General features: G+C 54.5%; 1 protein-coding gene across 1 annotated transcript in view; it reads left to right on the forward strand.

Annotated features, from left to right (window-relative positions):
* The first annotated feature begins 448 nt into the window (after window positions 1–448).
* The window catches only part of kmt2d (lysine (K)-specific methyltransferase 2D), a 32,335-nt gene continuing 4,853 nt past the window's right edge, over window positions 449–27,930 (forward strand). Inside the window, exons 1-51 of the mRNA XM_084680404.1 lie at window positions 449–1,645; window positions 4,141–4,223; window positions 4,502–4,613; window positions 4,762–4,961; window positions 5,197–5,306; window positions 5,503–5,665; window positions 5,877–6,048; window positions 6,269–6,383; window positions 6,614–6,792; window positions 6,999–7,276; window positions 7,451–7,570; window positions 7,702–8,471; window positions 8,714–8,851; window positions 9,141–9,254; window positions 9,424–9,528; window positions 9,657–9,838; window positions 10,055–10,219; window positions 10,440–10,549; window positions 10,696–10,740; window positions 10,917–11,099; window positions 11,445–11,624; window positions 11,744–11,872; window positions 12,013–12,137; window positions 12,270–12,405; window positions 12,637–12,723; window positions 12,826–12,903; window positions 13,334–13,507; window positions 13,710–13,779; window positions 13,869–14,107; window positions 14,236–14,309; window positions 14,410–14,460; window positions 14,569–16,191; window positions 16,321–16,488; window positions 16,603–16,724; window positions 16,852–18,674; window positions 18,971–19,094; window positions 19,206–19,287; window positions 19,452–19,518; window positions 19,611–19,843; window positions 19,954–22,974; window positions 23,074–23,220; window positions 23,331–23,495; window positions 23,630–23,777; window positions 23,871–23,952; window positions 24,047–24,222; window positions 24,340–24,464; window positions 24,618–24,744; window positions 24,858–24,991; window positions 25,206–26,562; window positions 26,838–26,974; window positions 27,167–27,297. Of these exons, the coding sequence (XP_084536530.1) occupies window positions 4,175–4,223; window positions 4,502–4,613; window positions 4,762–4,961; window positions 5,197–5,306; window positions 5,503–5,665; window positions 5,877–6,048; window positions 6,269–6,383; window positions 6,614–6,792; window positions 6,999–7,276; window positions 7,451–7,570; window positions 7,702–8,471; window positions 8,714–8,851; window positions 9,141–9,254; window positions 9,424–9,528; window positions 9,657–9,838; window positions 10,055–10,219; window positions 10,440–10,549; window positions 10,696–10,740; window positions 10,917–11,099; window positions 11,445–11,624; window positions 11,744–11,872; window positions 12,013–12,137; window positions 12,270–12,405; window positions 12,637–12,723; window positions 12,826–12,903; window positions 13,334–13,507; window positions 13,710–13,779; window positions 13,869–14,107; window positions 14,236–14,309; window positions 14,410–14,460; window positions 14,569–16,191; window positions 16,321–16,488; window positions 16,603–16,724; window positions 16,852–18,674; window positions 18,971–19,094; window positions 19,206–19,287; window positions 19,452–19,518; window positions 19,611–19,843; window positions 19,954–22,974; window positions 23,074–23,220; window positions 23,331–23,495; window positions 23,630–23,777; window positions 23,871–23,952; window positions 24,047–24,222; window positions 24,340–24,464; window positions 24,618–24,744; window positions 24,858–24,991; window positions 25,206–26,562; window positions 26,838–26,974; window positions 27,167–27,297 (14,645 nt within the window). The 5' untranslated portion in view covers window positions 449–1,645; window positions 4,141–4,174. The remainder of the gene's footprint in view (window positions 1,646–4,140; window positions 4,224–4,501; window positions 4,614–4,761; window positions 4,962–5,196; window positions 5,307–5,502; window positions 5,666–5,876; window positions 6,049–6,268; window positions 6,384–6,613; window positions 6,793–6,998; window positions 7,277–7,450; window positions 7,571–7,701; window positions 8,472–8,713; window positions 8,852–9,140; window positions 9,255–9,423; window positions 9,529–9,656; window positions 9,839–10,054; window positions 10,220–10,439; window positions 10,550–10,695; window positions 10,741–10,916; window positions 11,100–11,444; window positions 11,625–11,743; window positions 11,873–12,012; window positions 12,138–12,269; window positions 12,406–12,636; window positions 12,724–12,825; window positions 12,904–13,333; window positions 13,508–13,709; window positions 13,780–13,868; window positions 14,108–14,235; window positions 14,310–14,409; window positions 14,461–14,568; window positions 16,192–16,320; window positions 16,489–16,602; window positions 16,725–16,851; window positions 18,675–18,970; window positions 19,095–19,205; window positions 19,288–19,451; window positions 19,519–19,610; window positions 19,844–19,953; window positions 22,975–23,073; window positions 23,221–23,330; window positions 23,496–23,629; window positions 23,778–23,870; window positions 23,953–24,046; window positions 24,223–24,339; window positions 24,465–24,617; window positions 24,745–24,857; window positions 24,992–25,205; window positions 26,563–26,837; window positions 26,975–27,166; window positions 27,298–27,930) is intronic.

Here is a 27,930-nt window from a genome sequence, read left to right on the forward strand (position 1 = left end):
TGGGTGAGAAGGTCAGCCAGCTAAAGAAGGGTCTATGAAGGAAACCCTATAAGTGTGTTCAAATACAAATTGTGGTAGATCATGGGTGTCAAATGTATATTTTAAATATATTACACTGGGGTTTTCTGAAGATTTTTGTAATAAGTGCTTCTGAGTAACATTTCTGGATGCCAGTTTTAAGGGTTCTGGACGGAACTTAATAGACCTTGACCTTGCAGGCCTTTAAATGTAATACTGTGTTGGGGTAGCCTATGGTGCAACAGCCTGTAGACTTGGGGGGTTTGGGTAGGTCTAACAACCCCCCCCCCCCACACACACACACACACTCACACTCACTACTAAAGGTTTTTTTTTTAAGAATAATTTAATACAATACGAGATGAAAAACTGCTAAAAGTAAAAGATAACCTAGAAGAAAAAATAACCTAGGCTGGCTACGGGCCTGTGCAAGAGCTTGGTGGTCTACTTGGTTCTGAGCAAATAGAAATTGCGAGCTAGTCATTTGGGGCCAAGAGACGCTGGTGAATTTAGTCACTCAGATAATGCAGGGCTATGTATTATTCAACATGTCAGAAAGCATTGTGTATATAGCGTCTTAAGTCTTTCTGCACATTCCTACTAGTTAACTTCCTAATTCGATACTGATTTTATGTTTTGTTACAAGGGGTTGTACTAGAACTTAGGGGAGATCAAAAACCCCCACTTAGGTCCAAATGCAAACACTTTTAATTACTATGGACATACATCTCTTTTTTGTGTTTTATGGATAGTTGTGCAATATCTCTACTTACAGTACAAATTTGGCTTATTGTGCCGTGCGGTGTGGCGCGTACACAACTAGCGTTAGTTGTGTTTGACGTTGTTGTTATTAGCCCTAGCTCTTTGCTAACAAGTGAGGTAGCAACGCGAGCTACTTTGCGCTAGCCAGAAGAAGCCAATTGACGAAAAAAATTAGATGCAGTTTGATGATGATGTTGACCCGGACAAGGGTATCTTGTTAGTTCAGGTGTTAGGCATTGAGAAACTATGTGACTCTATCCAACGCATTTGAAATATAATGGCATTTTTTTAATGGCAGTTAAAGGATTGTTTTGTGTCACTTGACAAGACTTGTCTCGGCAGTAATTCTAAGACTCGGTAGCACGAATCTGCTGCAGAGACATCGCGACAACGCCAGCTAGCAGAATTAGCCTAGCTAGCTCTAACTACTTGCAATGTTGGCTATTGTAGCTTTGTTGGTTAGTACTACCTACCCCTGACTCGGTATCTAATTCAGCAGGTTTGGTCCATCTGATTCGAGTTACTTCACACAAAAGGTGTCGTAACTCTCTCAGTCCATGATCCGGATATTTGGGCTCGAGATGTGTGCTTTCTGTGTGACTAGCTCATTCAAATGAACTACTAGCAACCTAACGTTTTCAACGTCGTCGCTCTAGTTATCCAGTCCCCAACGGCGTGCTTGCTGGCGCGTTAGGCTAACGCGACGTAGAACTCTTACTAGCTAGCTAGCCACCCACCGTGCACTTCCCCCACTCCTCTACCTTTCCAGCCGGCTAGCAAGTTGTAGCCCGCTGCTTAGAATGAAACAACCAGGAATGTGGTTTTCTTGTTCTGATGTATGAGGACACTACCAAAACATTTTAAGGTGAGTTGTTGATAATACCAACTTGTAATACAAAGCTATTGCCTGACCTTAGCCAGCCATTCGAGGTTAGTCAGCTAGCCAGTGCTAGTTCTTGTACTTGTTAAGACAGCTCTACTACTGTACTAGCTAACATTGTTGCGCTACAGTTGTCTGTTGAAATGAACGGAGTCTGAGCCAGACAGACCACACTACTTTCTATATGTGCTAGCAAACTTGTCAAAGTGGCACAAAACGAGTTCGTTTGAAGTTGAACTGCTTGCCAGTCTAGTAATGAAAAAAATGCCTAAAGGCAGTTATCCTGCTAGCTAGCAAATATAGCCAGGCAGAATTAATCTGCTAATTTAGCTATCTTCCTAACTGTGCTTTGCTAGCTAAGGTAACGTTAGCTTCAGGGATTAGTGTTTTGTGTACGGCAAGATATGTGTTTTGGGTAGATCACATCATAATAGTGTAGCTGGCTAGCAATAATATTACAGTTTGGCATTAATAGCCATATCGGTTTCAACAAAATAACAAACGATTGTAAAGTACTGTGACAGTACACAACGATGGCTTGAGCATTTAGAAAGCGATATTGCACCGCAGTTCTAAAACGAATAATTTGCCATCCCGGTCGGCCTTTGATTTTGATAGTGTGTACTGTAACTGAGTACAATTCTATCTAAGTCCAGGTTTTACGTCACTGCGCGTCCTAAACATCCTTTTAGATGCTTTAGGTTTAATGCTAAAATTAATTGCAACTCTCTGGCCAGTTGCTTTCATAAAGGCCTAATGCAAACGTAATCCTAATGATCAACGCCTTTGATCTGTTTGGGTCCCAAAGGCACAGCTCATACAATTGGACAAGGCGCTCGAGCAGGCGAGCGCCACTAACGGCAAGCTTGCAGTGAGCATCGGAAATTATGATAACTTAGTCTATTTATTTAAAACGATAACTTCTTATCGATCTAATGACAAGTAAAGTACCAAGCCGCCCTACATGGCAGCACATCCGAAACGAGCCTAACTGGGTGAATATCTTGCACCTCCAAACATCCAGACAGATGGATGAGATATTGAGGGGATGTTTAAGCAGTTTGTGCTTTCCTAGATTTAACTGGAGGTTGCTGTGGGAACGCCAAATTCGTTCATTTAACATGCAGCAGTAGGCTATCCGTAGGGTACGTATTTATTTTTTGATCCAACTGTATAGCAGACCTACAAGCATTACACCGTTGAGTCCTACATGTTCATGGTTTTGTTTTAACGATTTTGGTAACATTTTTCTACATTTATATTTGTGTTATTATGTACACAATGCAAAGTACTTTAACAAGACAACATTTTGTACCGGCTTATTATGTTTGACAACATTATGTAAGGGAAACGTATGAGAACTACAGTGTGCATGTTTTGATGCTATGCAATATTGTTTTGATACACAATGGTGACCCCATTGGTAAAGTTTACAATCAGTATCAGTAAAACAATGTGGTGTGCCAGAGTCGAGACAAGTATATCGGAGATAATTAGTACAAGGGTTAGTTAGTACAGGGGTTATCCGCGGAACTATTAATGGCAATAGGAAGTTTCAGCACGAATTTGACACTGATACAACAGGAAGTATAGTATACGGAAGTTGTATTTTCTTTGTGTATCTCGCTTTAGGGTTGTTTTATTTAAAGAAAACAACATTTCAGTTCCTTCATTGTGTACATTTTAAACACTGTTTGTGCTTGGTTGGATTATGCTTCACAGGGTAATCAAAAATGGAATGTCTAAAACTGTTCTGATATAACCAAGCAATGGCGCTATTTTCATGCAGATACTTTGTAATTCCGTCCTGTCCGTAGCAAGCTACGCGGAACGAGACAGAATTAACGACGTAGCGGCATCAACTAGCTAGCTACTTGCTAGCTACATTTTACCTAGACATAAAACAGCCATATTTTTTGCGAGATAGATCGAATCGCAGATGATAGCTAGATACACTAGATGCCGTTGTATAAAACACAAGGATGCATTTGGTTCTCTGATGCAGGTAACTATTCGTTTTGAAGATGATTATTATGATGTTATATGTTATAATTAATAGTACATTGACTATACAATAGTTAATGGGCGGTAAATCAGCATTATTTGAACAGCGACAGTACAAAATATCGAGCTTGGTCCCGGTAGTAGGAAAGCCTCGGTGATTTTTTTTTTTCAGAACTGTTGGCAGTTTGCAACACTATTACGCAACATTCTACTACATTTCTATGTATTTTCCCTGTTCATCACTAATGTCTGCTTGCTAGATTGTTTATCATGTTCGACAACAGAGTTCCAAGCCGAGGCACACTAGTAACCTTAAGGATAGACTATAGCAAGGCAGACCAGAAAACATAGCTACTGTAAAAACAAACGTAAAAATCTACTGTTTATCCAGTTTAAATATTAGGTGATGAGTTATGTTTTGGTTTCGTGCCTTACTAACGCTCTAAACTTGCCTTTCCTTGCTCACCCATGTTTAGATCTCTGTCAAGGAGGTCCAAACTAGTAGAGGGGATGGATGAGCAGAAATCAAACTGCGAAGAGAATGACTCTGAACCAACAGGCAAGTGGGGGAGAATTGTTACTATTGTAGGATCCACACAAGTTCATGTGTCAGACATGTAAAGTTTTTTTTATCTACCGTGAGGATACTCTTAAGCATATTTCTATAAATTCAAACGTTTTTTGACGTACTAGAACGATTCAAATGTGTGGGTAATGATGGTAGAGAAGGCGCAAGGTTCAACTGCACAGTACAGAAGACTCTTGCCTCACACAAGGGATCGTGCGTTTGATGTACAACTTTTCAAACAAAGTTCTAAGATCTTCCTCCTCCCGCAGCTGATGACAGCGCCAGCGTAAAGCAGCCTCTGCCCTCAGAGAGTGCGTTAGCTGGCCCTCCGCCAGCAGAGGATGTGTCTGACACTGCTGCGTCCACTCTCCACACACCTGTGTAAGTCCATACCAACCATGAGTGTACTGTCGTGCCAGAGATGAAGGGGTGTACATCCTATACCTATTTAAATAGGCTTTCGAACGGGGAAACAATGCTTTTTTTTTTTTTTTTTCTGGAGGATAACGACATGCGTGTGTTTGGGCAGGGATGGCGTGAGGGCCTGCGCTCTCTGCAACTGCGTGGAGCGCAGCCTGCATGGACAACGGGAGCTCCGCCACTTTGGGCCATCTTCCGAGCGGCCGACCCTGGAGCCCTCCGAATCCTCACTGCCGGGGCCCGGGAACGATGACCTGTCTTCCATCGGACTGTCCGAGTCCTGCGCTGCAGCGCTCTTCGACGATACGGGTGGGAGTCTCCTTCTTTCTGAACCCAACCCTCACACAGACCCACCCATTGGCTGTACAGCCATTCTGACATTGTCTCGTCCGTAGTCTCATCCACGCCTCAAGCCTGTCATCGTGTAGTGAACTTCTGTCACATTCGTCCCCTTTTTATGTTATCGGCACAACCTTCTGAACGTGTCTAAAACGGAGTGAGATGGAGTTTCTAACCTGTGTGCTTGGGGGGGGGCGTTGACCAGGGGGCTGCTGGGTGCATCACTGGTGTGCGGTGTGGTCAGAGGGGGTACAGCAAACGGGGGCCGAAGAGCTGGAGAACGTGGACAAGGCCGTCATCTCAGGGACACAGAGGGTATGTTCACAAGAGTCACGGCCGCGACCGGCACCATCCCTATCTCGTTTATCGTTCCTCCCTGTTAGTTTTTTCTTTACAACGTGACACTTGGGTTGCCTACAATTGAAATGAAATGGGGAAGGGTCAGAAAAATGGACTTGTTGCAGAAAGAGTTCGACATGGCTCACTCACACCTCCAACGTCTTCTTTTCAGCTGTGTGAATATTGCAAAAGGCTGGGCGCGACCGTCCGCTGCCGTGCCGAGGGCTGCTCACGGTTCTACCACTTCCCCTGCTCGGCCGCCAGCGGCTCCTTCCAGTCTCTGAAGCAGCTGGCTCTCCTCTGCCCCGAGCACATCGACAAGGCCGAGGAGATGGGTGAGGACACACACACACACACACACACGGGGCTTTTATGATAGTTGAAATTGTTGTTTTTGTGGAAGATGTTGACTGGATGAGGGGAAAAAAATATGGAATGAGACTGGTCTAGCTTCACAAGACCAACTTCACTGTTTGGCCGATGTTTTATTTGTCTTGTATTTTTTTTCCTTCTTTAATTGAATTGACCTGTGTGCGACCTGTGTAGTTGGCGAGGAGGCTCGCTGCGCTGTGTGCGACTCAGCCGGAGAGCTGGTGGAGCTGCTGTTCTGCACGGGCTGCGGCCAGCACTACCACGCCGCCTGCCTGGAGATCAGCGCCACGCCCATCCAGCGCTCGGGCTGGCAGTGCCCGGAGTGCAAAGTGTGCCAGACCTGCAGGTGAGACCGGCCCCACCCCCCACATCACGCCCAAGCCTCGAGGCCACTGGTGGACTGACACCTTTTTGGAGAGAGAATCCTAAAAGGAGTTTATGGGCAGCTGTCCTTGGATGACTTAAGCTCTGGGGAACCGTGTTTGTCGTGGTGGATGGAATGATTTCGTAGGATAGTTATATATATTTTTTTTTTTGCTTACGTGCTCTTTCCTCCCCCCTCTCAGGCAACCAGGAGAGGACTCTAAGATGCTGGTGTGTGACGCCTGCGATAAGGGCTACCACACCTTCTGTTTGCAGCCAGCCATGGACTCCCTCCCCTCTGACCCGTGGAAGTGTCGAGTGAGTACATTGCATGTGCTCTGGGGCCCTGCGTCCAAGCCTTTTTTCCCCTGTGTATTCCCCTCATGGGGGAATAACAGCATTCACACCAGCTTTCTCTGTTTTTGCTTTCATTCTTTGGGGGGCGGGGGGGGGGGTGTTGAAGTTTTGCCACGGAGCCTTGTCCTCTGATATTTGACCACAGCTCAATTGATGTGAATGACCTTTTCTTCCCTCCGCCCCCGTCCCAGCGGTGTCGCGTATGCACGGACTGCGGCGCCCGCGGGCTAATGCTGCCGGGCTCGGCCCAGTGGTTCCACAACTACGCCCGCTGTGAGGGCTGCCAGCGGCGCCGCGCCTCCACCTGCGGCGTCTGCGGGAAAGCCCTGGAGCCATCGGTCGGCCCGCTGCGCTGCTCCGCCTGCCAGCGGTGAGTCCCAATGACCAGACAGCAGCGCGGCTGAAAAGACCCCGCCACGTCCCAAGTGGAAGTTCAAATATTTTCCTCACCCCGCCAAACGTTTCCGGGGAGACGAGCCGCACGCGTGTGGAACGTCCACGTGGCGAGCAACATACGGTTGACAATCTGCGTTTCTTTTCCTGACTCTCTCTCCCGCTCCGGCGTGTCTCCCCCAGGTGCGTGCACAGCGAGTGTGCCTCGACGACGGCGGCGGCGGCGACCGAGGAGGAGGCGCCCCCCGCGGAGGAGAAGTGCGTGTGCCTCCTCTGCGGGCCGTCCCAGCCGGAGCCAGACATCCAGGCAGACGCGGCGGCGGGAGCGAGAACCACCGAGACCACGGTGGAGGGGACGATCCAGATGACTGCCGACCAGGAGGGGAAGGAGGAGAACGAGGAGGAGGATGCGGTGGCCCAGGCGGAGGGGAAGCCAGACGAGGAGACTCCCATGGAGCTGGGTAGGCCTGGGCTCCCGACCAGCTGGAACAGCAGCTAGCACACACGCCTCACTTGAGTCCCCCCCCCTCTCTCGCACACCCCAGCTCCACAGCTCTGAGGCCCAGCTGAGTGGTGTGAGTGGAAAGAGGCTTGTAGTGTGATAATTAACCGCTGAGTGTCTCTCCCCCCCTCAGGAATGGAGCCGGGTGTGGTTGAGAAGGCTGCAGACGGCGGCGCAGTAGAGGAGGGGCCTCGGCAGGAACCGAAGGACGCTGTCCCCTCCGAACTCCCCGCCCCCTCTTCTGACGTCCCAGGTGAGCCCGGAATCTCCACAGGTCACCTTCCCGTACCATGCAGTCTGACGTGGCGTGATGTTGAACGTTATGCAACCATGGTGTATGCTTTTAAACCCCTCCATAAACCTTGCTCGCTCTCACCCTGACAGAAGAAGGCGTGAACACGGAACGGGAGGCCTCATGTTTGGCTGCAGATGCAGGTGAAGAGAGGACAGGGGAGGCTGCCAGCCCCGTCCCTAGCCCCCCAGTAGTGGCTGGCTCTGAGGCTGAGCGCACGGCAGCACCGGAGCAGGGCCCAGAGCAGGAAGAAGAGGAGGAGGAGGTCAAGCCCTCAGCAGAGCAGCCCACCACACATGAAGAGGAGCAGGGTAGTGAGGAAGTTCACCCCCCAAAGCCATCCAACCAAGCCCCGCCCCAGTCCCCCGCCCCTGCCACCTCCACAGGGGAGAAGGAGGAGGAGCCTGCCTCCATGGACACGGAAGAGGCGGCCCGCTCCCCCCCTCCCGCCCCCCCGGCTCCCCGGAAGAGCGCGGACGCGGACGACAGGGCCGCCCCCTCCGACGAGGAGGAGGAGGACGACGAGGACGCCAAGGGCGAGGAGGACGAGGAGGAGGAGGAGGACGAGGAGGAGCCCGTGAAGATCAAGGTGGAGCTGCCGGAGCAGGAGGGCAAGGCGGACCTCCTGCTGGACGACACGTCCAACCTGAGCCACGGCGACGAGAGCAGCAGCGGCTTCCTGGGCTCCCCGGCCGAGCCCGACGCCCAGCTGTCCATGGAGCTGAGCCTGGTGCCGGCCGGGCGCTCGCGCTCCGACTCCCTGCTCACCGAGACGGACGACTCGCTGCCCTTCGACCCGCTCAAGTGCGACGGGGACAAGGCCAAGAGGAGGGGCTCGCCCGGGCGCTCGAGAGTCAAGCAGGTAACGGTTCGCCGGGGTCCACCTCGCCGCCGCAGACCCTTGAGTGGTACTCGGGTTTAGCCTAGCGCGACTGCCCGGGGTATCTTGAGTTAGCGTCGCTAATTAGCATAGCGAAACGTAGCGTTACTCACCTGAGCCGAACTTAGCGTTACTGACCATGCGGTACATGGCTCGTGTGCTAGCAGTCGTACTGTTGGTGCTGTAATGTGGTCGTGTGACGGTTGTCTTGGTGGCTCTCTCAGGGGCGGAGCAGTGGTTTCCCAGGCAAGCGGAGGCCCAGGGGAGGAGGAGGAGGCGGCGGCGGAGTGGGCGCCGGCGGTGGGAGGGGTCGCGGGAGGTCACGCCTCAAAGCCATGGCCTCCTGCATCGACGCCTTCCTGGTGAGTCTGAACACAGGCGCTCCGCACGCAGCCATTTATTCGGCCTTTCTTCACCAGGGACTCGACACTGATGCGACCTGATATAAAGATAGCCACAACGATAGATGTGTCAAATGGGACTTCCAAAAGCCTTCTCAAACTACATTTTCATTTTTGGGAAATGCTCGTTCCAGTCGCTAGTCTGTCCCCCAGCCTCCCTTCTCTTCCCATGAGAGCGGAGGAGAGGACCGCCCGGCAGCGCTCCTGAGCGTCTAAACGCCGGTCTGACCTCTTGTCCTCCCCCCCGCAGCTGAGCATGACGTCAGACACTGGATTGAGCAAGGAGGAAGAGGAGGAGGAAGACGACACCATGCAGAACACGGTGGTGCTCTTCTCCAACACGGACAAATTTGTCCTCCTTCAGGTGAGTCGCTTCCACCCCCCCCACCACCACCCCCTTTTCCCCACTGGCAGCATTGAGTCAACCCAACATACCTCTCATGAGCGCACACACAAAGTCACTTAGGTTCACTCTGTCTCCTTGTTTGTCCGTCACTGTTCTCTGCCCCCCCCCCCCCCGCCCCGCCCCTCAGGACATGTGCGTGGTGTGTGGAAGTTTCGGCCGGGGCGTGGAAGGCCAGCTGTTGGCGTGCGCCCAATGCGCCCAGTGTTACCACCCGTACTGCGTCAACAGCAAAGTAAGTCCCAGGATCCCAACCCGTCAACACCGCGCGCACGTAAACACAGGAGCCCGTGGCCTAGACCCACGTCCAGCATTCTAACCCCCCGAGGGTTCTGTGTGGAACGTTGCTCCCCCACCGTGCAGATCACCAAGATGATGCTGCGCAAGGGCTGGCGCTGTCTGGAGTGCATCGTGTGCGAGGTGTGCGGCAAGGCCTCGGACCCCGCCCGGCTGCTGCTGTGCGACGACTGCGACGTCAGCTACCACACCTACTGCCTGGAGCCACCCCTGCACACCGTCCCCAAGGGGGGCTGGAAGTGCAAATGGTAAGACAGGGGTTGACATGGAAACGAGCACCGCGTCATGCTTCAAAAAAATAAAAAATAAAAATAAATAAATAAATAAATCCCAGCCGATCCTTGCAACCTGTCCACAGCATTATCCAGCTGCTCTGCCTCTGAACTCGGAAATCACCTAGAAGTTGAGTGCTGGAACCAGATGGCTGATCCTCTCTCTCTGTGTATGTGTGTGTGTCCTGGCAGGTGTGTGTGCTGTATGCAGTGCGGGGTAAGTTCCCCGGGGTTCCACTGTGAGTGGCAGAATAACTACACGCACTGTGGCCCCTGTGCCAGCCTGGTCACCTGCCCCGTGTGCCGCGAGAACTTCATGGAGGAGGAGCTGCTTCTGCAGTGCCAGCACTGCGACCGGTGAGGAGCGCTAATCGCACACACGCACACACGCAGCCGCTACGCCTCGAAGCAGCCGCTACGCTTCCGAGCAGCTAATGAAGACTAGCGGGGAATAGCCATTGAGAATAATTCATGAGTCCGATGCCAGAACGCGACGCTCGTTTGCAGCTTCTCCCGCCCCTTTTTTTGATGTGTACCGTTGCGTGACGCTTGTGGCCATGTTGGCATTCCGTCTCAGGTGGGTGCACGCCGTGTGTGAGAGCCTGTACACGGAGGACGAGGTGGAGCAGGCGTCGGACGAGGGCTTCGCCTGCACGTCCTGCACCCCCTACGTCCCCAAACCCATAAGTAAGACCACGGGCCTTCGCAAACCTCACAATGCATTCTGCCTTCAAGCCAAAACCTCCTTTCGAATTCATTTCGTTTGGCAATGGCATTAGGTGGAACTCGTCGAGTTTACTAAACGCCAATGAATGATCTTTCTCCGTTTACAGTCACCGAGTCGTCCATCATGGCGTCAATAAAGATCAAGGAGCCAGGTTGGTTGTTTGAAGCCCCTTTACTCTTCTGTGGTTTCCGGATTGTTCTGTCAGCACCTAAGACGTTGAACTCGCCGAGGAACTAGCGGTGTCTTCTGTGAGCCTGTCCGTGAGCACACGCCTGATTGCAGCCCCTGTGTGTGTGTGTGTGTGTGTGTGTGTGTGTGTGTGTGCAGAGCCCCAGTTCTACAGGCTGGAGGGGGTGTGGCTGACCGAGTCGGGCATGTCCCTGCTGCGCAGCATCTCCATGTCGCCCCTGCACAAGAGACGGCAGCGCCGCAACCGCCTGGGGGCGCTGTGCGGCGACGTGGGGCCCGACGGCATGGAGCTGAAGGAGGGCGACGCAGACGACGCCAAGGGTACGCACACACGCGGGGCTCTTTGTTTGTTTGTTTGTTTTGCCTCCAGATTCTGAAGTTAGGGGACACGTTGTAGAGCCTAGGGTTGGGTATGTCGTATGTGGGCTGGGGGGAAATATGTCTTGGGTGCGTCGAGGGATTGTTCAGGCACCGTTCTAGCCTCCTTTCCACTGTTCAAGGTGGATGGTTGCAGCTTTGTTCCTCCTGGCAGGCCTGTGTTAAAGGAATGAACACGGCACGGGGCTTTGTTGTTGTGCCGGCACTAAGCCGTCAGTGGCTGCAGTCACAGGACCTGATGTTTACCTGGATGTCTCCTCCCCCTGTCTTACCCCCTCCACACCACAGCCTGTGGAGAGCCCATGGAGTGCGAGCCCAAGCTGGAACCCCCGGGGAGCCCTGACCGCGACGGAGGGGAGAGGGGGGCGGAGGGGGGCCCCGAGGGCGGGGCTGACTGCGAGGGCCTGAAAGGCGGGGCGGAGGAGATGGATGACGGGAAGAAGAGGAAGAGGAAACCCTACAGACCGGGTTAGTGTGTGTGTGTGTGTGTGAGGATGGGGGGGCTAAACAAACGGAATGTCCCAGAAAAGGGCTGGAAGCGCACGTCGGGGCAGGGCGTCTGACCTGTGTGTGTGGTTGTGCCGCAGGTATCGGCGGCTTCATGGTGCGCCAGAGGAAGTGCCACACGCGCATGAAGAAGGGGCTCTTCGCCCAGCTGTCTGGCGAGGCCGCCGGCGACGGAGAGAAAGTTCTGGAAGAAGGCGAGTCTTTTCACGGTTTGTAGACTTCCATCGCGTGATTCTTGGAGAAGTCCTGTCCCCGCGTGGAAGGGGGTGGACAAGAGTCGACTGAGCGTCCACATGAGGGGCCGTGCACGGTTCAAAACAAAGTTGTCTCGTGTGTTTTTGGGCCGCAGGGCCCCATCCGGACACCGACAGCGCTCTGGAGCCCAAGCCCGTCGAGGGGGAGGGGGAGCAGGCCAAGAAACGCAGAGGCAGGAAGAAGAGCAAGCTGGAGGACATGTTCCCCGGCTACCTACAGGTACGTCCTCCCACACCACCCCGCACGTCAATCTCGGGTGACCACGTGGCAGGTGCACCCCGACTAGAGCCTCCGGTGCCCAGTCCCTTCCATGACCTTCTCCTCTCCTCACACCATTCCACACGCCCGCAGGAGGCTTTTTTCGGCAAGACCCTGATGGACCTCAGTAAGAAGGCCGTCATGGTGCCCCCGGGCCAGAGGCACGGCTTGGGCCTCCAGCGGCCCCCTCCGCCCACCCAACCGGGGCCCAGACCTCTCGTCCAAGAGGGTAAGACCACAGGCACATACCATAGCCTCGACGTGATGTTTGTCCAAACATAACAAATGTTAACATGCGCTCCCCCCCCCCACGCGCGCTCACCCCCCCCCACATATATGACATACTTAACATACCTAACCCTATGCCTGGAATGGTTTCTGACACTGCATTGTGAACTTAATGACCGTGTGTGTGTGTGTGTGTGTGTGTGTGTGTGTGTGTGTGTGTGTGCCCTGGCAGCAGGGAATGGGGAGCGGGTGATGGGGGGCGGTGTGCACCTGAAGCAGGAAGCCGGAGATGGAGGCCAGCCACACGGAGAGACAGCAGGTGGGTGTCCCTCTGAAGGAACGGATGTCTCACTGTCGCTCTGTTCAGCCTGTTCCTGTGTGGGGATAGAGAGGCTTGACTGGGTGTCGTCTGTGGTCGCAGGTGTTTCTGCATCCACGCCATCCACCAAGGAACAGAGCTTAAACGACCCACAAGGTTCCAGCGCAGAGAAGTCTGAAGGTAGGGTTCAACATGAAGACATGAGCAATATGCTGATTACGTGGATGTAAATGTGCTGTTTTGCGTGCGAGTGATTTGCAACTTTGCATTTGCTTTAAAGTGAAATTGTCCAAATACGTCTGCTTGCTTAAAATGGGGTAATGAAACTGTGTATGATTGGCCAACCTTATCATACATAATATGTGTTACAGAAATGAAGGATGAAATTCTGTGCTTTTGTTTAAAATCTCTTTTCATAATGTTTTAATGGAATTTTGTGTACAGCAAAATTAGCTATTTTTCTTTGACTAGGCATCCCAATACTTAGTGTTTACAAGTCATTTTGTCCATATATGGAAATGTTAAATAATGAATGACTTTTAATACTGTAGATTTCGATAGTAGTCATGTAATTGTCCTACTGTCGTAACTCCCTCCCTGTCCACCCTAGATCTTCCACAGGGGGTGGACAGCCAGGACTCTGAGCAGTTTTTCCGGAAGGTTCTGGGGGTGTCCGAGGGTTCCTCGCTGGGGGGCTCCCTGCAGGGGGGCATGAGGCCCATCCTGGAAGGCAGCAAGGGGGAGCTGAACCGCAGCGCTCTGCCACAGAGAACTGTCCTTTCAGGTAACACGGGAAGCACAACTGGGGTTGAAATGGACGTGAAGCTGTTGGTGCATCTGGATCCGGCTTTACTAATGCCAACGCTAGTTTTCAAAGAGTCGTTTGAGTCAAAGTGTAGACTTTTTGAACGCTTCACCAGAATAAAAGTAGTGTTCCGTCTAATATCGTGTCAGGGTCTAAGCACACGTGTGCATCTCTCTCTCAGGGTCGCTGCCCTCAGCTGGGATGATGGACTCCTTCCCCGGTCTCTCTCAGTCTCCGTTTTTTGACATGCGGTAAGGCCCAGTACCTGACACACAACCACCCGCGTCACCCTCCCCCACGAATCCAAATGTAACGGTTGCTCTTCTGCTCCTGTGCAAAGGGACCGGGGAGGCCTTTTCAGTCCAGACGGCGGAGAGGACAGCCCCTGGGCCACCCCCTCCACGCCGGCCACCCCCTCCACGCCGCCCACCCCAACGGAGGCGGACGGCGATGGGCTGTCCTACAACCAGCGCAGCCTCCAGCGCTGGGAGAAGGACGAGGAGCTGGGCGAGCTCTCCACCATCTCTCCTGTGCTCTATGCCAACACCAACTTCCCCACGCTCAAGCAGGACTATCCAGGTGAGCAGGGGGACCCCTGGGTCGGACCTCCCCAGAGAGCCGTCTGTCCCTCCCAATAATGTCACGTCTTTGGCCTGCCGCGACGGAATGTAACCAGTCCCACGTTGTGATTTCCTCCCCGTCCTCAGACTGGTCCAGTCGGTGTAAACAGATCATGAAGATCTGGAGGAAGGTGTCTGCTGCCGACAAGGTTCCTTTCCTGGTGAGTCTTCGTCTGAATCCTACGAGCAGAATTCTGCTAAGGAAGCGTTTTTGGAGCACACGGTCCCTCACACATTGTGTTGTTGTTTTCATCCCTTCAGCAAAAGGCCAAAGACAACCGAGCAGCTCAACGCATCAACAAAGCACAGAAGGTGAGGGGCACAGAGGTAGACTGACTTGGAAACAATGTCAATGGAAGGGTGTGTGTGTGTGTGTGTGTAGCGTGTCCTCCCCTTACCCTCTGCTTGTGTGCTCCACAGCAGGCAGAGAGTCAGGTGTGCAGGCCCATCAAGTCGGAGCCCACTGGCCGGGTGAAGGGAGAGAGGCCCAGCCTTCACCTCCAGATCCCGCCCCCCTCAGGTTCTGCCTCCACCCCCTCCCAGCCCAGCTCCGCCGAGAGCCCTTTCCCCTTTCCGCCCGACTCTGGTTCCTCTTCCGCCTTCTTCCCGGAGGGGCCCCTCAAGACTCCGGGCTCTGTGGACGTCCGCTCGGACCCCTTTGCCAAGCTGACTCCCCAGTCCCCCCACCCTCATTCCCATCCCTCCACGCCCTACACCCAGGCCGGGGCCAGCCCCCTGCAGGCCTCCTCAGGTTACTCCCATAGCGGCCCACAGGGTCTTCCTCAGGGACGGCCAGCCAGCCTCGGCCCCTTCGACATGCAACCAGGGACTCCTGGGACTCCGCGACGGGCCCAGCAGGTGGACCCCTACTTCAGACCGCAGCAGCAGCAGCAACATGGTCTCCTCCCACAGTCCCAGCAAGGCTCCCAGGAGCACCTGGGACTACCAGGAAGCCCCCGGTCAAGAGGAGGTGGGCCCGGGGACTCCCCCCTCTTCTCCCCGCCCCACTCCACCCACTACGGAGACCCTTTCCGAAGCCAGCAAGGGATGGGGCGGCCAGACTATGGTTCCACCCCATCCCCCTCTGCGGTAGCCTCCTCCCCTGCTGGGATGGGCCAGTACAGGGCTGATATGAGTGCTCCCTCCCCCCGCTCCTCCTCTGCCGGCAGGCTGGACCATGGCACAGGCTCGCCTGCCGGAATGCTGGATTCAGAGGACGGACTGTTCAAGGCACCCATGACCCCACGGATGCACCAAGGGGAGGGCGGGCAGCTCCATCCTGGAGCGTCTCCCAACCACCCCTCCGAGGGCTACCGGCAGTCTCCCTCTGACCCCTACACCCAGCCCCCCCTCACCCCCCGGCCCCAGCCTGGGGACAGCTGCTCCCCTCTGCCTCAGAGGCACCCTGGGGCCCAGCAGCAGGAGTCCTGCCCCCGAATCCCCTCCAGCCCTCAGTCCCAGGGCAGCTGTCAGTCCCCCCTCACCCCAGGAGCCCTCTCCAACGACGGCTTCAACGCCCAGTCGCCGGCTACCCAGCGCTTCCAGTCCCCCGACCCTTACTCCCGGCCTCCGTCGCGGCCGCAGTCCAGAGACCCGTTTGCTGCCATGCACAAGCCCCCTCGCCCAGCCTCGGCGACCCCTGAAGGCACCCCGGCCTACCGAGGCTCACCTCACCCCAATCAGCCACCTCAACCTCAGATACCACCCACCTCTAACCCTGGGGGGGACCCTCTCTCGGGGAAGCCCTCTGCACAACCCGCTTTCAGCCGCAGCCCCAACATGGCCAGCTATCAGGCACGCATGCCTTTTGGTGACACTCAGATGGCCCAAGGCCAGCTACAGCAGGCCCAGGCCATGAGTGCAGAGAACTTTCACCAGAGGGGGCCCTCCTCTTCCGGCACTCAGGACGCCACGGCTGTCCGCCCTCTAGAGGCACCTCATCCCCAGGCTATGCCAGGCCCCCACGAGATGCCCGACATGTCAGGGACCCAAGACCCTGCCCTGGCCGGCCTCAGTCCCTCTGAGTTGGAGAAGCACAGACAGGTATGGATACTCGCACCATGGCCGGTTGCCCAGACACGCATTAGTGTAGTATTTCCCCGGTGAATATTTCTTGTCATTCAGTTGTTCCTAAACTCTGTTCAAACCTTGGCTGTTCTTTTCCCCTCGCAGCGACAGCGACTGAGGGAGTTTCTCATCCGACAGCAAATGCAGAAAAACACAATTAGGCAAGAGAAAGAGGCCGCTGCTGCCAACACCGCTGCTCCCAGCTGGGCCGGAGGAGAGATGGCTGCGTTCCAGCAAGATAAAACTCACCGTGCACCCCCACCATACCCTCAGGTAGACCCCTTTCAAACGAGACGTCACGGGAAAAAGTCAAATGCAAAGTGTGCGTGCGTGTAGGTCAGTGTTGGCGTATGGCTCTAACAGTGTATTGGGGTGTTGTTCCTGAAGGATCGAGCTGCTGCTGCTGCTGCCTCGGCCGTTGCAGCGCAGGCTTCAATGGCGGGGAATGCAGTCGTCCACCGTCCTCCACCCCCAGGGACACCTGCCATGATGGACCCCAATGCACTCAGGTACCTGTCGACGTCTTGGATACAAAGATGGGATGGCCGCCAACGTAACATTTTCCGAACCCAGTGTCCTCTGTTACCTTCCCCTGTGTTGTAACAACGTGTTTGTTTTTGTGCTCCTCGTTTCCAGACAACCAGGTCCAGGCAATCCCCAGGGCGTGTACTCTCGCCCTCCGTTCCCTCACCAGTGGCACGGTCAGGCCCCGGGGCCACGGAGATTCCCCCAGCCACCAGGCATGGAAACTGTGGGCCCCCGGCACCACCTCAACGCCCCAATCAACATCCAGGCAATTCAGGGCATGGCTAACCCCCGTTCCATGATGCCTGGCCCTGGAGGGGAAGCCATGCAGTCCATGGGCCCCGGGCCCCCGCCACAGTTCATCGAGCTGAGGCACAACGCCCCAAGGCTTCCCCTGGGACCCCAGTTCCCCCAGCGAGGACCCCAGTCCCGGCCACGTGTGTTCATCCCTCAGCAGGATATGGCCGGCTCTTACGTTCAGCAGGCTCAAATGCCTCAAGGAGTAGACCCCCAAGCTGACGGTGTCAGAGACTCTCGGATGGGTTTGCAGCAGGGTGGCCTGTCGATGATGATGCCCCAGCAGAACCCTGTTTCTGTCCCACATGGCCAGCTCCAGCCCCAGGGAGCCTCTCCTACCACTCACACTCCTGCCAATCACCCTGGCCAGCAGCAGCAGCAGCCTCCACACGCCAGTACAGAGGCCCAGGCTGCTCCGGTAGACCCCAGTATTGACCTGCCGGAGCCTGATCTGGAGGATCAGTTTGTCCCCAAAGGGCTCGGTGGTGCTACTGGGGAGGGAGGAGTGGAGGATGAGGACGACCTCGCTCTGGACCTCGACCCTGACAAGGGGGACGACGACCTGGGCAACCTGGATAACCTGGAGACCACTGACCCACATCTGGACGACTTGCTCAACAGTGACGAATTTGACCTGCTGGCTTACACCGACCCCGAACTCGACCAGGGAGACCCCAAAGATGTGTTTTCGGACCAGCTACGGTTGGTGGAAGCGGAGGGTGAAACACCAGGCCCCTCGTCCACCTCAGCTGGTCCCGACATCAAAGTGGAAGTTAAACCAAAGGTGGAAAACACCCTCATGAACTCTTCCGGGACCTCGGGTTCCTCTGCCACCCCCCAGACCCTCTCCTCAGAGTCGGCAGACACCTCCAGGGTCAAACTGGAGGACAGAGGCTTGACTTCCCAGCTCCAGCCAGGCCAGGCTGTGGTGAAGGACGAAATGGGCGAGGCTGTGTCCATGCTGCTGGCTGGGACCACCCAATCCAACAAGCCCGCCACACAACCTGAGAACCAGCCGGCTTCGTTGAGCTCTGTACGGTTAGGAGGGGTCCCATACTCCCTGTCAGGTCAAGCTGACCCACTAGCTTTCCCCCCAACAAACCCACACCCCGACTTGGAAGAGGACCCACTAGGCCTGCCTGACGTCGGGGGCCAGCACTCCCCTGCCGTAGACCTGGCTAAAGTGGAGAGCTCCTTGGAGGCGAGTGAACTGCCCCTGCTGATCCAGGATCTCCTGGAACACGAGAAGAAGGAGCTCCAGAAGCAGCAGCAGCAGCAGCAGCTCAGCCTCCACCAAGGCGGGATGGCAGGTCAAATGCACGGCATGCCCCCTCAACAGCAACCCAATCCCCAAGGGCCTGGGCAGATCATGCTGCCGCAGCACCACCGCCCTCCACCACAGGGAATCATGGGACAGCCTGGCATTGGGCCCCGCCCGCCACACCTTATGCAGCAACAGCAGCAACAAAGGCTTCTGGGAGCTGGGATGATACCACCACCACACATGGCCATGGCTCAACAGCAGGCCATGATGAGGATGGGGCAGCCAGGAGGCATGCATCCAGGCCTAAATCCACAGCAGCAGCAACAAATGGTCAAGCAGCCACCGTTGGCCAACACCTTTTTCCCTGACAAAGGTATGCACTTTGAACTTACATTTACATGTATTCATTTAGCAGGTGCTTTTATCCAAAGCAACTTCCAAGAGAGAGCTTTACAAAAGTGCATAGGTCACTGATCATAACAACGAGATAGCCCCAAAACATTGCGGGTAGCCAAAACATGAAGCATACGTTGTGAAAAACCAAATAAGTGCCAAAAGGAAGAACCATAAGAGCATGCAGTTAAACAAGTTACAATTAATCAACTTGCAGAGAGATACTCATATTTTCCATGAAATGAGTTTTACTGATTGCCAATTGCTTTTTCACAGATCTCGACAAGTTTGTGACAGATGACATCATGGATCCCATAGCCAAGGCGAAGATGGTGGCTCTGAAGGGCATCAAGAGAGTGTTGGCACAGGATCCGATGGGGGTCCCCCCTGGTATTAACAGGTATATTTCTATATGTATTCTTGTTTTACACACACATTACCCACAGTTTTAAAGATGTAAGTAATCTCAAACGACATGTTCTATAATGTATGTTAATGTGCGTTCTTCTAGACAACAAGTCTCTCTGCTCGCCCAGAGGCTGGCCTCGGCTCCAGGAACAGGAGATCAACAAGGTCAATCTGGCCCATCGAAGGTATGTGGTCACAAATGAACTTATAATTAGTCATTAGCTTTCTTTTTAAAGCATATGATTGATAGAGACCTGGTTTTTTTTGTGGAATTGTCAAGGCACTAGTACTTCAAGATTAAGTTTTGTGCAGTTGTTTATCTGTAAACAAATTTCCTTTTTCATTTTAGGAGGGTGAAAGTAGTGAGCAAACACTATCAAGACCGAATCCTCCACAGTTTGTTCAAGGGATCATCAGTATGTCATATTACTTCCCTGTCATTTTTTTGTTGTTGTGTTCGATCAGAGAAGGGTAAACCGTTAACATCTGAAACCGCTCTCTCTCTTAGACGACGCAGAGCAGCATCAGTATGAAGAATGGCTCCTTCATACCCAGCAGTTGCTCCAAATGCAGCTCAAGTTCCTCGAGGAGCAAATAGGAGCGCATCGCAAGTCCCGCAAGGCGCTCTGCGCCAAGCAGCGCACCGCCAAGAAGGCTGGTCGTGAGTTTGCTGAGACGGACGCAGAGAAGCTCAAACTCGTTACAGAGGAGCAGAGCAAAATCCAGAAACAGCTGGACCAGGTCGGTCTTTCACGGCATTCTCTTCCTGCTCCCCCCCCCCCCCCCTTATTCTCTCAAGTCAACTGAGTCGCACCTGGTTTCTGATTTGAACTTTTGTCATTGTGTCTTAGGTACGCAAGCAGCAAAAGGAACACACCAATCTGATAGCCGAGTACAGAAGCAAGCAGCAGCAGCACCAGCAGGGCTCTGGCCTCCTGGCCCCACCCGGACCCTCCACACAGGTACCCCACATGGTGCCCAAGATGCCTGCACAAGTCATGATGGGGCAACAGGGGCCTCCAATGATGGGCCAGCCTGTGATGATGCCCCAGGGGATGCCTCAGGGGCAGCCCTTCATGGGGGGAACCCAGCCTCAGCACCCTGGAGCTCTAGGAGCCAGGCCCCCTGGTCCTCCTGGTCCCCCAGCAGGCTTCTTCCCTCAGGGACCAGGTGTACAAGGAGCTGATCCTAGACTTCTGCACGAGCGACAGCTGCAGCAACGGATGCAGATTCAGAAGCTGCAACAACAACAGCAGCAGCAGCAGCAGGTTATGATGGGACAGCAGTCGATGCCACACGCAACCCAGCAGCCTGGTTTGATGGCTAATCCTTTGATGTCTCAGCAACAACCAAATCTTCAGCAAGGCATGCTGGGAAACCAAGCCAATCAGCAAGGCATGATACAGGTGCACCAGGGCATGGTGGGTGGCCCGGCTGTGGCCCAGTCACCACAGAACCTGATGGGTGGACAACCCATGAACCAGCCTCAAGGCATGATGGCGGCTCAGCCAGGGATGATGGGCAACCAGCCGATTGTAACTCAGCAACTGCAGCAGAGGCCTCAGGTGATGATGGGCCAGCAAGGAGTGGGGGGACCTCATCAGCAACTTGCCCCGCGGGGGGCTCAGCCACAGCTTACCCCTCAGCAGCAGAACATTCTGGCTCAGCGCATGCTGCTGTCCCAGCAGCAGCAGAAACTGCAGCTGCAACAGCAGCAAATGGCACAACACAGACTACCAACACAGGGATTAATCAACCAATCTCAAGAGCAGGGCGGACTCTCGCAACCTTCCACTCCTCAGATGAGTTCCTCTCCCTCGGGGGGAAGCACCAGGGTCACTCCTCAACCCACAGAGGGCTTGCAGCAGGGCTTTACCCAGGAAGCCCAAAACCCAGGATCCAAAGAGGGAGCCATCCTCAGTCCCAGGACCCCACCTCACCAGGGTGGACCATCAACCCCTATCCAGATGGCCCAGCAAGGACCTGCTGGAGATCTGCAGGGAGACATGGGACACCAGCAGACTCAGATATTCATGGGCCAACAGCAGCAACATGCTGGACTTCAGCCACAGCAGCCAGGTTATTTGGGGAACCCGCAAGCTGGCATTCACCCTCAAGTCCAGCAACAACCACAGCAACTTCAACGGCAGAGCTCCCTCAATGCTGACAAGTCTGGTTTAGTCATGGTGAAGGAGGAAGGGCAGCAAATGTGTTTTATGGCCCAGCAGCAGCAGCAGCAAGTGTCCCAAAACGTTTTGCCGCAGTCCCAAGATCAAAGTGTACAACAACATGATGGGATGGGCCAGATGCAGAATGTGATGGGTCCAAACCACCCTGGGCAATCTCAGCCTGGCATGGTGGTAGGCCATCCAAGTCCCCAGCAACAAGCTCTCATGCAGAAACAGGCTTTGATGACCCAGATGGGCTTGTTGAGACCTCCGCAGGGAATGATGCCCCAGAGACCTGGTGGTCCACCTGGACAGATCCGTACCCCCATCAACCTCCAGGCCATCATCGCCCAGAACCCCCAGCTCCGCAACCTTCCGCCCAACCAGCAGATCCAGCACATTCAGGCTATGATTGCCCAGCGGCAGCTCCAACAGGGCCAGTTATTGAGGATGTCGATGAACCAGCAGGGTCAGCCAGGCCAGATGAGGCCTCAGGCGCCTCTGGGTCAGGTGCAGCCTGGGGGGCAGAGGATGCCAGGGATGGAGGGTCAGCAGCAGATACACTATGCGACGATGGGGAAACCTGGAGCCGTGGGTTCCCCTCAACAACCAGGGATGATGGTAGGTCAGCCAGCAGGTGGAGTTCCTCAGATGCAACCGGGGATGACGGTCGCCGCGCAGCAGCAACTTCAACTTCAACACCCAGGCCAGCAGCAGCAGATGATGCAACAGGTCCAACAGCAGCAGATGATAAGAGGCCCAGTGCCCATGGCTCCCTCCCCAATGGGCCAGATCCGTGGCCCACCGCAGGGCCGCCTCATCAGGCCCATGTCGCCTCGCCAGCCCATGGGAAACTCTCCTGGAGATCCACAACGCCACGCCATGGCTCAGGCAATGGGGATGCGCCCGGCTACCCCCAATCAACACCAACAGCAGCCCCACCTCACACCTGCATCGGGACGCTTACCAGGTTCACCTTCTCACGCTGGGTCCCCAGGAGGTCCCTCAGTCCAGAGGCTCGAGTCAGGCATGAGCCCAGCTACTCCAGGCACTCCCTACTCTACCCACGCTCCGTCTCCATCGCTGTCTGAGGGTGGTGCAGGCAGAGGAAGCCCTTACAGCCAAGCCAGGGCCGCTTCTCTGAGATCTCCCGGATCCAAGAGTCCTCTCGATTATCCAGGGCTTAAAACCGAGTGTCAAACATCAAGCAGTGAAAATCCTCAAAGCAACGTTCCACCCAATGGACCACTGCATCAAAGTGGGCAATCCCAGCTACCACTGCAGAGTGCGGACATCCAAGGCTCCCAGATGCATCCTGGAGTGAGGGACGGGGGCTTGTGCAAGATGACTCTGCAGAACATAAAGCAAGAGCCTCGGGAGGTGCAGTGTGACACTGAAGGGGGAGGTGAAGCTCATTCTGGGCCTATCAAGAGGGAAGCCACTGGGGAACCAGTCAGTTCTGGCAACACAGGCGGCCTCGGCGGCTCTGGGGCTGGTCCTGGGAACGTGGCGGGGGACCCTGGGGCGCACGTCCCACGGTCCGAGACTGGCCAGCAGCTCCTCCAGAAGCTCCTGAGAACCAAGAACCTGCATCTGGCGGCACAGAGACCCTCGGACGGCATCCACAACGAGATCAACGGACACATCAACAGCAAGCTGGCCATGCTGGAGCAGAAACTGCAAGGGACGCCACGCAACATGGAGGTGAGTTCACTGTAAACATCCAACGCTTGAGCGAAGGTGACACTTGTCCTCTTCAATAGGATATTTATGCAATGACTGTTACCTTTTTGGGCGTTACAGGACTTGCAATCCATCACAAAGAGGACTCCTGTGGCCAAGGGCAAGCGCTTAACCAAGGCTGGAGAACGAGGACCCAACTCCCGCAAGAAGACTAAAAAGGAGGAAGTTGGCAAGAGCACCGAAGCCCTGATGAAACAACTCAAGCAGGTAAGTGACGGGCAAAGGGCTTGTTGGATTCAGTGTTACTCCGGTCTGTGAAATGTTTTGATCCATACTGCACACAGTGTTGTTGATTGATTGGTTGTCGTTTTCTCCAGGGGCTTTCTTTACTTCCACTGATGGAGCCCTCCATCACTGCCAGCCTGGACTTGTTTGCTCCTTTTGGCAGCAGCCCAGCCAATGGCAAGGCACAGCTCAAGGGCTCCTTCGGCAACGCAATGTTGGATAACATCCCAGACTACTACTCTCAGCTACTTACCAAGGTACTGTCCAATAACGTGGCTTCTCCAACAGGTGGTCCCAGTCTGTTGCGGCTGGATTCTGTGTCATTGTAAGTCTGTAGTAAAGGGGACCTCCGGCTATCCTCTTTCAACCACTGCTCCTTGTATCCTCACAGAGCAACCTAAGTAACCCACCCACCCCGCCCTCGTCACTGCCCCCCACGCCGCCGCCCTCCGTACAGCACAAGATGCTCAACGGGGTGACGGCTGTGGAGGAGCTGTCCGAGGGCCAGAAAGACACAGAGACCATGGAAGACCCTATGGGTAAGGCAAACCTTTCCAATTCCCTTGTCATGAACAGACAACGCTTCATTGCCATATGAAACTGAGTGGGTCTGGCCTCCAATGTTGTTCCAGATTCGGTCTCTGAGGAGGTGAAGAGCGTGGACATCCTAGCAGCCCTGCCCACTCCGCCTCACAATCAGAACGAGGACATCAGGTGCGGTATTTCAGATTGGTTCAGGCAGCACAGCAGAACGTCCCAGCGACTATGTTTTTGGTTCTCCTGCTGACGCAAACGCGTTCCGTTTCAGGATGGAGAGTGACGATGACAGCGATGCCCCAGACAGCATCATACCGGCTTCTTCCCCCGAGAGTGACCTTGGCGAGGAGGCGTCTCGTTTCCCCCACCTCCGCGAGCCCAAAGAGGAGGAGAGTGAGCGAGCCATCTCCCCCATCATCCCCCTCATTCCCCAAACGGCCATACCAAGTAAGCACGCCAAGCTAATGGGGAAGGAAAACATTCCTATAATTGTGTGAGTGTAAAACAAGTTATGTTCTGAAACGAATCCAAATGGAAAGATATTGCCAACTTCTCTTTCTCCAGCGTTTCCAGACAGCAAACCCTTTGAGGCAGTAGACAGCAAAGGGGCGTCGGCAACCAACCCCTGGGACAAGTCCAAGAGCAACGAGGTGTCGGTCACCTTTACAATGTCTTCTGCTGCAGCCAAGGTACTGAGTTTGTACACCTTCCCCCATATCCCTTTATTCTGAACGTTTTACTTTAGCTGGCTCTGTATAACACAACTGATGAAACAGTGCCAGTGGGTAAAAAGATCTGGTGCTGTTATCTGCACTGAAACATGTATTTTTGTTCACATACAGAATTTAAACCATGTGATGGTGGCCATGGCCCGGCTGCTCAACATGCGGATGCCTGGTTCCTACGAGGTGACCTTCCCTCCGGGCAGGCCGGCGTCGGCCGGACCCGGGAAAGCTTCCGACCAACCAGGTAGCTAAAACGAAACCACGCTAGGTTCAAACACCCCAATGCAATAAAGGCGAGCCAGATCCTGTGCTCAGTGGGGTAGAACTTGCGAGTCTAACGGAGGGATCTTGTCCCAGGTGGCCTGTGTATGAAGACCGCTCCCATGGAGGATGGCTCCTCGAGTCAGGACGAGTGGCTGAGGCAGTTTGATGTGTCTCTACCGGGGTGCACGTTGAAGAAACAGGTGGACATCCTCTCACTCATCAAACAGGTATGTCCTCTAAGTACTGTGTTTATTGCCCATGAGGCTCGTTTCGTGAACAGACATCTCTAGTCCTTCTCTGTTGAAATGGCGTCTTGGTTCCAGGCTTTTCTATGTCTGTGTCCAGAAAACTATCCTCCGATAACTTGTCATTGGAGTCATTATTGTTTTATTTTGTCAATCCAAGTTCATTAACTAGATCACAACCACACTTTCCTCTCAGGAGTTCCCAGAACAAGAGGACAAACCGGTTCAGCATTGTTACACAACCAATGTGTCAGACTTGGACGTACGCCACCTACCCATTATCCCTGTGGAAGCCTCGCCACCCCCATCGCCCTCTCCGCCACCACCACCCGCTCTGGCGCCCCCTAGTGACCGCAGTGAAGCGGAGCCTCCCACCCAGCCTGCCTCGCCTTCTCCATCCAACCCCAGCAATGTCCAGATCAAGACCGAACCTGAGCAGGAAGCCATTGCCCCTCCGGCTGATGCTAATGCTACCACTGGCCCAGATGCTCCTCCAGATGCTCCAGATGTAGACCCTGCACCAGAAGCAGCTCCAGACCCTGTCTCTGAGGACTCCACTACTCAGCAACCCCCAGAGGACTCTCTGCCTCCGGACTCCCCCAGCATGGAGATGTCCCTCAAGGCTTCAAAGCAGCGCAGCCGGCCCCTCTCCCCCGACGAGGAGGAGGAGGAGGAGGAGGAGGAAGAGGCGGTCCGGCCCAAGCTGAAGAAGTGGAAGGGCCTCCGCTGGAAGCGTCTGCAGATCGTCATCACCATCCGCAAGGGGAGCTCGCGCAAGGAGAACAGCCGGGAGGTGTCGGAGCTGATGGAGCGCCTGCGCATCACGCTGCGGCCCGACAAGCTGCCCCGCGACCGCCGCAAGTGCTGCTTCTGCCACGAGGAGGGCGATGGGTCCACGGACGGCCCCGCCCGCCTGCTCAACATCGACGTGGACCTGTGGGTGCACCTCAACTGCGCCCTGTGGTCCACCGAGGTGTACGAGACGCAGGGTGGCGCCCTCATCAACGTGGAGGTGGCCCTGCGGCGGGGCCTGCGCTCCCGCTGCGCCTGCTGCCAGAAGACGGGCGCCACCAACAGCTGCAACCGGCTGCGCTGCCCCAACGTGTACCACTTTGCCTGCGCCATCCGGGCGCGCTGCATGTTCTTCAAGGACAAGACCATGCTGTGCACCCAGCACAAGCTCAAGGGGCCCAGCGAGGAGGAGCTGAGCACTTTTGCCGTGTTCCGCCGCGTCTACATCGAGCGCGACGAGGTCAAGCAGATCGCCAGCATCCTGCAGCGCGGCGACCGCGTCCACATGTTCCGCGTGGGCGGCCTCATCTTCCACGCCGTGGGCCAGCTGCTGCCCTCGCAGATGAGCAACTTCCACTCGGCCACCGCCATCTTCCCCGTGGGCTACGAGGCCACGCGCATCTACTGGAGCACGCGCGTGCCTAACCGCCGCTGCCGCTACCGCTGTCGCATCGGCGAGTGCGACGGCTGGCCGCTGTTTGAGGTGCGCGTGCTGGAGCACGGCCAGGAGGACTTGCACTACCGGGACACCAGCCCCGAGGGTAAGTCCTCAAATTATGTTGGACAGTCTTGCATCCCCCCCACCACCACTACCATACATCTCTTTGTCCCTGCTTCCTAGTCCATGAAACCCATGCCATTAGGATTGGTTTGGCGTCCCTCTTAAGGGGTTCCAACGCAGAACTGATTTACCATTATGAACCTTTTCCTCTGTCAATGCATTAGGTTGATGGTCTTCAACCTGGAGTTACCAACCCAACCGAGCGTTACAGCATCTCACTCTCCGAACCTCTCTGTGTGTGTGTTCATTTTCAAGGAATCTGGAACAAGGTGGTGCATTCGGTGGCCAAGCTGCGCAATGAATCGGCCATGCTCAAGCTCTTCACCGACCACGTGAAGGGAGAGGAGATGTACGGCGTCACGGTCCACGCGGTGATGCGCATCATCGAGTCGGTAAGAACCTCCAGTGGCTCCCTTGTCCTTCTGTTACCCTTTTCCCCCATGAAGCACTCTTTCTGATGGAACACTGTCACCTGAGCGTCTCCCATGACAACCTACTTCATATTCAAGTCCACGGCACACTGTTCAGGAACACGTTGTGACCTCTGTGTGTGTGTGTGTGTGTGTGTGTGTGTGTGTGTGTAGCTGCCGGGAGTAGAGAACTGTCAGAACTACGTGTTCCGCTACGGCCGCCACCCCTTGATGGAGCTGCCCCTCATGATCAACCCCACAGGCTCGGCTCGCTCCGAACCCAAAGTCCTGACCCACTGCAAGAGGTGAGTCGCCACCACTACCCTCAGAGACGGCTGTCCATTCCACGGAACAGTCCAGGAATAGTTTTTATTGCTTTATAATTCCGCTTGTTAAAGGGGCATGTAAGTACCGTACTTCTCGACGTTAATTGCCGCCCTCGACTAAATGCTGCAATAAAATCTTGTTACAGTTAAGTAATTGCCGCCCTTCATAAACACTGCAGCATTATATTTTTAATGACTTTATTTTAATTTGACCCTACTACGAACAGGTGCGGTTCAAAACTGCTTAATATACATGTCTACATCACTGTCAGTATCCACATTGGCATCCTCGTCTGTGTCCTCGCCAACGTGAATTAGAAACATCCACTCATCGATCGAACTCCGTACGCTCATGGCTTATGCTTGGCTGGCTTAACAGTGTGTATATATATATATATATATAGTTGACAATACACTTGCTTAATAACCCTTCAGAAAACACTGCTCGCAATGTTTGGGGCTATCTCTATGTTATGATCAGTGGCCTATGCACTTTTGTAAAGCTCTCTCTTGGAAGTCGCTTTGGATAAAAGCGTCTGCTAAATGCATAAATGTAATGTAATGTTACAAGACACCAGAGATAAACTGTTGCGCTATCCCTGTGTTGTTGCT

The sequence above is a fragment of the Hypomesus nipponensis genome, chromosome 18, assembly GCF_054491055.1.
Source record: "Hypomesus nipponensis isolate SF chromosome 18, ASM5449105v1, whole genome shotgun sequence".
In the NCBI taxonomy this organism is placed as follows: Eukaryota; Metazoa; Chordata; class Actinopteri; order Osmeriformes; family Osmeridae; genus Hypomesus; species Hypomesus nipponensis.